General features: G+C 63.5%; 1 protein-coding gene across 1 annotated transcript in view; it reads right to left on the bottom strand.

The window, feature by feature from the left end:
* The window catches only part of VAV2 (vav 2 guanine nucleotide exchange factor), a 78,952-nt gene that overhangs the window by 27,614 nt on the left and 43,857 nt on the right, over positions 1 to 7,481 (bottom strand). The window contains exon 5 of the mRNA XM_014544219.1: positions 1,241 to 1,343. Coding sequence (XP_014399705.1) covers positions 1,241 to 1,343 — 103 coding nt within the window. The remainder of the gene's footprint in view (positions 1 to 1,240; positions 1,344 to 7,481) is intronic.

Raw genomic sequence — 7,481 nt, 5'->3', positions numbered from 1 at the left:
GACCTGGGCTCCGGTCCTGTCCTCGCTCCAGAGGACACCGGCTCCCAAAGGGCTGGGGGAGCCCAGAGGCCGGCCAGGCTCCTGGGCAGCTGGGGGCGGGGAAGCAGGGACCTCCAGCAACAGGCGCGGGTGGCCTTCCAGCCCCCAACACCCCCCAGGGGGGCAGGACCGCCCGGGGCCACGGCCTGGTTACTGAGGGGAAGGGAACCCACCACACCCTTCAGGGCAGTTTCGGGGCGGCGAGCGCCGCGCCCAGCATGTCCCGTCTCCCCCGCGTGATGCCGGAGGGGCCGCAGGCACCCGAGTGGGAAAGCCTCTCTGAAAGGCCGGGGGAGCGGCTCCCCGCTTCGTGTGTTCGCCGCCACTGCTCACTCCCACATGGACCCCGAATTCCCTTTCTGAGACGTTCCCCCATTTCTTGTGTGAAAGCAAATGGCATCAAAAGCCTCCCAAGGTGGCACCTCCATGCCCCTATGTGGGGGCCCGAGGGGCTGTGGCCAGGTCCCATCTCCCCGGCCCGGTCCGGCCCGGCCAGCAGGACCCGCCTCCCCACAGCAGCTGTGGGCATTAACCCCAAACTGCAGCCGACGGGCGTCCCAGGCTGTCAGCCTCCCGGCTGGAAACAGACACCCTCGCACAGAGGACGCACAGCTGGCTAACTGGGATGATCACGCTGCCCAGAGAGGCCGGAGCGTGCAGTGTGAGCTGACGCGTGTGGTGTGAGCTGGCGGCTCCCGGGCGGGAGGGACTCCGAGCCCCGCATAGCCTCCAAGAATCCCACGGCTACACGGGAAGGGCACGTCACATCCCAGCCTCCTGAGGAGACTTCGCAGGGACGGGGGCAGCCTCTGCAGCTCCCTCCACACCGGACCAGCTCCCCCTCAGTGGCCCGGGCCGGGGTCGGCTCATTTTTAAAGAAAGGGCCAGAATCAGCCCGGCCGGCGGGCCTCAGTGGTTGAGCGTCGACCTATGAACCAGGAGGTCAGGGTTCGATTCCCGGTCAGGGCACAGGCCCGGGTTGCGGGCTCGATCCCCAGCGTGGGGCGTGCAGGAGGCAGCCGATCAATGATTCTCTCATCACTGGTGTTTCTCTCTCTCCCTCCCTCTCCCTTTCTCTCCAAAATCAATAAAAGTATATATATTTTTTAAAAGGGCAGACTGCTCTGCCAAGTCTAAAAGCCCGTGCGGGCGAGGAAGAGGGCGTGGTGGGCGCGGGCCCGGGTGGGGAGGGGGCGCTTACCATGGGCTGCTGCACCTCCACCTTGATGATGTCCTCGTAGATGTCGTCCCCCTCATCCTCACACGGGACGCAGTCGTAGATGTCCTCCCCCACGTCGTGCTCGCTGCGGGGAGGGAGCGGTCAGAGGGGCGGGATGCCGCCGTCTCCCGGCCTAAGGGTGGGCACCTGCCTCCCAGGCGTAGTTTAAACCGGGCAGCGTGCAGAGCCCGGCTCCTGCTTTGCCTGCCGTGCTTCAGAAGGACCCCGAGACAGAGCCCCAACTCCCCAGCCCCTCACTAACTGCCAGGGACACGGGGAGGCCCAGGGGGACCCCGCAGGAGTCTTCGCAGGCCAGTCAGGCGGTGCCCAGCTCCGATGCCCGGGCTCCTGCCTCCCGGCCCCATGCCCTTGCCACGGCCAGGCCTGGCACCTGCAGCCGAGCACTCGGCCTCCCTGTCCCTGTAGACGCTGCCCCCAAGGAAACAGCGCCCAAGGCCCTGCCCGCCGGTACCCGAGGTCCAGGCAGGCCCTGCAGGTACCGGCTGCCCGGCTCCTGTCGCACAGCAGAGCAGGCCTGGTGACAAGGCCAGTGTCAAGACTGTGGCCGCGTGGGACAGAGGAGAGACAGGACACCGCAGGCTGCTCCATCAGAGGCAGGCGAGGCCGCAGGGCCAGTGGAAGGAGGGGCGTGCAGTGGGGCCTGGGCAGCTACACATTTTACGAACAAATGACATTAATAAAGAGAACGGGAAATAGGCCCAGAAAGGGGCCTCCAGGTCACTGGTGCAGGGGCACCAAACCGCCAGCATGAGAGCTGCCTTCTCCCATGTTTGGGGGACATTCCAGTTGATCCCCGCGCTGTCCCACCCGCTCGGGATCCTGCCCTGTCAGGACCTCCCTGCAGCCCCCCCACAGGACTCGGAGCTTGAGATGCAACCTTCTCACTGCCCCACGCACGCCCATGGCGCCCACGGCTCTCTCGGGGCAGAGGGAAAGCGGGATGCACGGGGCAGGCGGCCTGCCGAGATCTCTGGGATCTGGGGGACCTATTCCCGTGCCACTGCCTCCTGCTCAGGGAGCTTCCTGGACAGATGGGCTTGAAAGATGCTTGGAGGGGTCCGGCCGGCGTGGCTCGGTGGTTGAGCATCGACCTATGAACCCGGAGGTCACGGTTCGAGTCCCGGTGAGGCCACTCGGCCCTTCTCTGCGTTTCTGTTTCTCCGCTGAGCCCCCGTCACTCATTCGGCACATTTCCCCCCGGAGCTCCTGACCGCATTCACAGTGCGCAGTCAGCAAGGCGGGCTGCTCGGGGCCCGTTTTCATTCTGACGACGGCTCCTTCTTTCCTGTTTCTTTGCAAGTTTGAGGACTTCCTCGGACATGGGACAGGATGCTTCATAGCGGCTGGAGCCGCCTGAGACCGTCCGCTGGGCTCGGACAGTGGGCAGCCGCTGCCGTGGCTGCTGACTCCGCCTCCAGCTGCCGACTTCTCGGCGGGAAACTGGAGGCCCCTTGCCGTGTGTGGGAGGTTCCGTGGTCAGCCAGGGGTTGAGGTGGATTATAAGGTGGGGGGGGGGATCTCCGGCTCTGTGGGTCTCCCTCCCTTCCAGTGCTTTCCCAACGTTCCGGCTGCCCTACCAGCCTCCGATTCTTTTCCCTGACAGCTCAGGCCCGAGGGTGCGGCTGTCTGCACAAATTGGGGGGTGCCCCCCCGGAAAAGGCTGCAAACCTTCCAGCTCCATCCGCAGCGAGCACTCGGGGAGAAACTGAGGGCTCGTCCGGGTGGGAGTGAGACGACGCGGTCCCTCCCGCTCTGGGTGCTCGGGGACAAGACCCCGAGACGGACAGGCAGCATCTCCGAACGCAAGTCCCGAGCGGGGCCGGGCCCAGAGGACAAGTCTCGGCGTCCGCGGCAGCGGATCATTCCCGTCCCCACCAGCGGGGCCCAGGGCATCTGACAGCCGAGGCCGAAGTGGACACACTTTTGTCGTCACCCGCCTGCGTGACGGTGGCCTCTCCAGCCAGTGGGACTGACCCCTGGCAGCCTCTGCACACCCAGGCGCTCTCCGCCACGAACACACCTTCCCGGGACGCAGGGAAGTCCTCCCCCGAGGATTCTGCTTCCTCGTAAATCCCAGGAAGTGTCACAAACCACTCTATGCTTCCCCGGGAGGATGCTCAGCCACGCCTCTGAGATGGGAACCCCAGGTCCTGGGCAGATGGCCCCGCCTGGCTCTCCTGCCTCACCCCCCTCCCCACCTTCTGCTCTCTGGGGCACTTGTCCCAGCCAGGCCTCTACAAGACGCTCCTACTTGGGCTCCAAGACCCAGTGGTCACCTCTTCTGAGGAGCCCTCCTGGATTTCTGGGCTGGCATTTACCCAGCCCCAAACCGGGCTCCCACGGGGTGGTGCTTGTGTGTGCAAACTCCCTTCCAGCCCTGGGCGAAGGGTTCCCCCAGTTCAGGCACATCACCCCGGGCCGGCTCAGGACTCAGGCAGGTCTGAGACAGGAGGAGCAGCACCCCCAGGCTCCCCGGAGCGCCCCAGGAAGAAGAGGGGCTCTCAGGGAGGGAGAAGCCATATGCAAATGCGAGGCATTCATCGTGAGAGCAATTTCAAAACAGGCCTCCCCGTTTGCAGGATGAAGCGTTTTTAAGTGGCAGGATTTTGTGTTAATGTTTTCAACCAGCTGCTGTCCTGTTCAATTATACATGATTCAGTGGCCTCGACGGTGAGCTCGGAGCCCCCCAGGCCATCATCCTAGCTCGGCGCTGTCGGGTCAGACGCACGGGCTTCTGAGCTCCCGGGTCATGTTCTGACCCGAGACCCCCGCTGCCCACCTGGGCCGCTACCCGCCGTGGCTGTGAGCTCCCAACGCGGGGAGTCCCGCTGGGCTGTGCCCGCGGTCACGCAGAGCACGTGGGCTCCTGCGTCGTGTCAAGCTAAGTAATCCAGTGGGACCTCGCTCCCCCAACGCCTCCCCCCTCGGACTGACAGCCCTTTCACGCCGATGCCTGTGTGATCCTCAGGCGCCTCTCACAGGAGAGGCTGCGCGATCTGAGTCCGTTTCCCACGGTTCACATCTCAGGGTATTGTGCGTGAACATCTTCGTGTTCTGTGTTTTGCTTTGGTTGCTGCCTATAATTACTGTTAAATTTTCATCTTACTGTGCGTTCCCTTTCCTGTTCGTTAAATTTCCATTTACCTTCCACGTCCCTTCTGCTTTCCTCGTGCTCACTCACAGTTAAACAGGACAAGAGGCCTGGCCTGCCTGTCAGAAAGGGTGAAGCGGGACCACGGGAGGGTCTGGGACGAGTCCTTCCATTTACATGACTTCCAATGGGAACAGATGACCCGGTTCCGAACAGCCCTCCGGAACGAGTTCGGTTCCAGGAACGAGGTGCCACTGGATTTTGGATGTTGGGTTAAACAAAAATACATCCTGAACATTCACCTGCCTGTGTTGTGTTTTCTTCCTGCTTCGTGTTTTGTTGTTGGTTTGGGTGTGGCTACTAGAGAACTCACGGTCCCACGTGTGGCCCGTGTGCCATTCTCCGGGCGGCACAGCCACGGCCGTTCGGAATCAGAGAAGAAAGGCCACATTCGGGGTGAAACGGGTCGGGAGCCACCGTCCCTGCTGAGCGCCCGCGATGTGGTATCTGGGCTGTGCCGCCCACAACGTCACTGGCGACCTTCCCAGCCAGTCCCCAAAGCAGATACAGACGCTGCGTGTCACACCCGGGAAACCGAGGCACGCAAGGTGGGAAACCTGCCAGAGGCCACACAAACAGGACACGACAGAGCCAGGTCCTGGGCTTGTCCCACAAGACAGCCCTGTGGCTCAAGAGCCGGCGTGGCGGGAGTGGACAGACAGACTCCTGCACTGGGTGGTGGGAGGCGGCCTCCACTGAGGAGCTATCTGGCAGGCAGAGGGTGCGGGGCCTCCACCACCCGCTAGGCTGGGGTGACAGTGGGGGACACCCCAGGCAGAACGGCCTCTCAGAGGAGGGTCCACATGGGGAACCCACGCCTCTCCTCCAGCGCTCGCCCCTCTTGCAGCCAGCCCCACCCCTGCCCGGAGCACAGGGGCCTGGGGGGCAGGGGGTCTCACTCCCCTTTATAGTCCCAGCTCCTGGGAACACAGAAAGCGCTTAGTATCCAGTTGGCAACTGAACGAATACACGATTGAATGAATGAATGAATGAATGAATGAATGAATGGAAGCCGACGTCGGGGAGCTCGCCATGTCGGTCCCTCCCAGGTTCCCTGCGTGGGAGGGTGGCACGTGGCTGCGTGTTTGAGGGGATCCAGCTGTGGAGCGTCAGGCCGGGCAGCTGACACCTGGCCGAGAGCCCAAAGGAAAGAATGAGCAGGTTCTGCTCAAACTGTCGCTGCTCGCTCCCGGCCGCCCAGAGGAAGTGGGGCTCCCTTGCTCCTGGCCGCCCAGAGGAAGTGGGGCTCCCTCGCTCCCGGCCGCCCTGATGAGGCCGAGCCACTGCCCCAGCTCCACCTCGACGCGCACAGCCTCCTCTCTGCCCCTCGGGCGGCAGGCTGAGAAATGGCCTCCCTGTTTGCCTTGTAAGCTGCCCTAATGGATAATATCACCCCAGGTCCACGGGGACAGGATGCGAGGGATGTGCTTCTCCGTGGAAGGAGGAGGGGGAAGCTTGAAAAATTTATTAAACTGGAGCCGCTGGGACCAAATCGCAAGTTAAAGACTCACATTCATCCCGTCCCTACAACTCATGATTTATGTTTGCAATAACAGCACCGTAAGGAACCGCTGGATCAAGGCTCGCTCTTCATGCCACGGAACGACGCCGCTGAGCTGTGCGAAGCCACGGGCCCCGACTGGCTTCTCACCCGAGAGGAGTCACATCCCATGTTGCGGTTCGAGGGCCCAGTCACACGGGAAGGGGCAGAGAAGGGGGGCATGGGCGCCCGGGTCGCCACTGTCTGACTCACCGCATAAAAACCCCCCAAACTGACCGCGCCCCACAAGCCACTGGGGACAGGCAGGAACCTGGGTGGCAGCTGAGGGGGGAGGGGGCTCTGGCTGGTTCTGAGGAGGCACTTCCTGCCACATCCCAGCTGCACAAGGAGCCCTGGGCAGGCTGACACCTCAGGTTGGTGACCTGGGAGAAGCGGCAAGTCTCGATGGCCCTCACCCTTGGACAGGGGCGCCCCGGGCTCTGGGGTAGGGTGGGGGGACTTCAATGGCACATGGCAGGGAGGTGAGGGCACAAATGTGGAGTCAAAGCTGAGCGACATGGACCGGGGCTTCCCCTCTCTAGGCCTCAGTCTCCTTGTCTGTAAAATGGGGACGCCTGCAGACAGACCTCACAAAGCAGCTGGGGCGAGGGGACATCGGAGGTGAGGTCCCAGCAGTGCCCGCCCGTGCAGGCTCCGTCACCGTCACCCAGGACTTCCGCTGCCGTGCGCCCACGCCCGCGCTGCTAGGGGGCCTGAGCAGGGTGCTCGTGACAAAGACCCCAGGAACCTCCCAGTCTAAGGAAGACAGGCTTTTACCTCCCAATCACCGTGCACCCCGTGGACAGCCGCGCAGGGTGGGGGTGCTCTGCTGGTGGGGGATGGGCGGTGGTGCTGGCTGGGTGGGTGGACTGGAGGGGTGTTCCAAGGGGGAGACACTCAGACCCGGATTTGGCAGATGAGGAGGGGTCTCCAAGGTGGAAAAGGCTGGGAAGGGGCGGGAAGCAGTCCAACCTGGGCTCAGCCGGAAGGAGGGGGACAGGGGGGAGGGCGGGACCGCCTTCCAGCTGAGCCTCTCTGAGCCCGTTTCCTCCTCCCTGCAGGTGGGTGAGCAGCTCCTTACTCAGCCCCACCCCTAAGGGCCCGCGCTGGGGTGATCCTCTCACAGTCATTTGTAAGACCCTTTCTGACTCCTGGCACTGCATCCAGGTGGGCTGCTCGGCCTGGCTGTGACTCGCATGGAACCCCAGGCCCATTTCTCCCTCCAGGCTGCTCTCCCGCCCTCTCCCCCACATGGGGTGGACCAGACGCCCCGAAGAGCTCCATGCCTCCCAGTGGGGTCGCTGCAGGGCCCGGCCCGCCCAGGCTCCAGAGCATGGGCTGTGGCAGCCACTCCCACTGGTGTTTCATTCCCATCATCACAGGACCTTGGCTGCCAGCACAATGCCGGCATCTGAGTTTTGAGTGACTGGTATTGCTTTAAAGAGACGAGTTCCTGCTAAAGGCCCAACACCCTGGAGGCAGCGGGGATGTGGGGTGGGGGGCCAAGGCTG

Source organism: Myotis brandtii, unplaced genomic scaffold (assembly GCF_000412655.1).
Source record: "Myotis brandtii unplaced genomic scaffold, ASM41265v1 scaffold357, whole genome shotgun sequence".
NCBI classification, from domain to species: Eukaryota; Metazoa; Chordata; class Mammalia; order Chiroptera; family Vespertilionidae; genus Myotis; species Myotis brandtii.
This window is presented reverse-complemented; position numbering and strand designations above follow the sequence as displayed.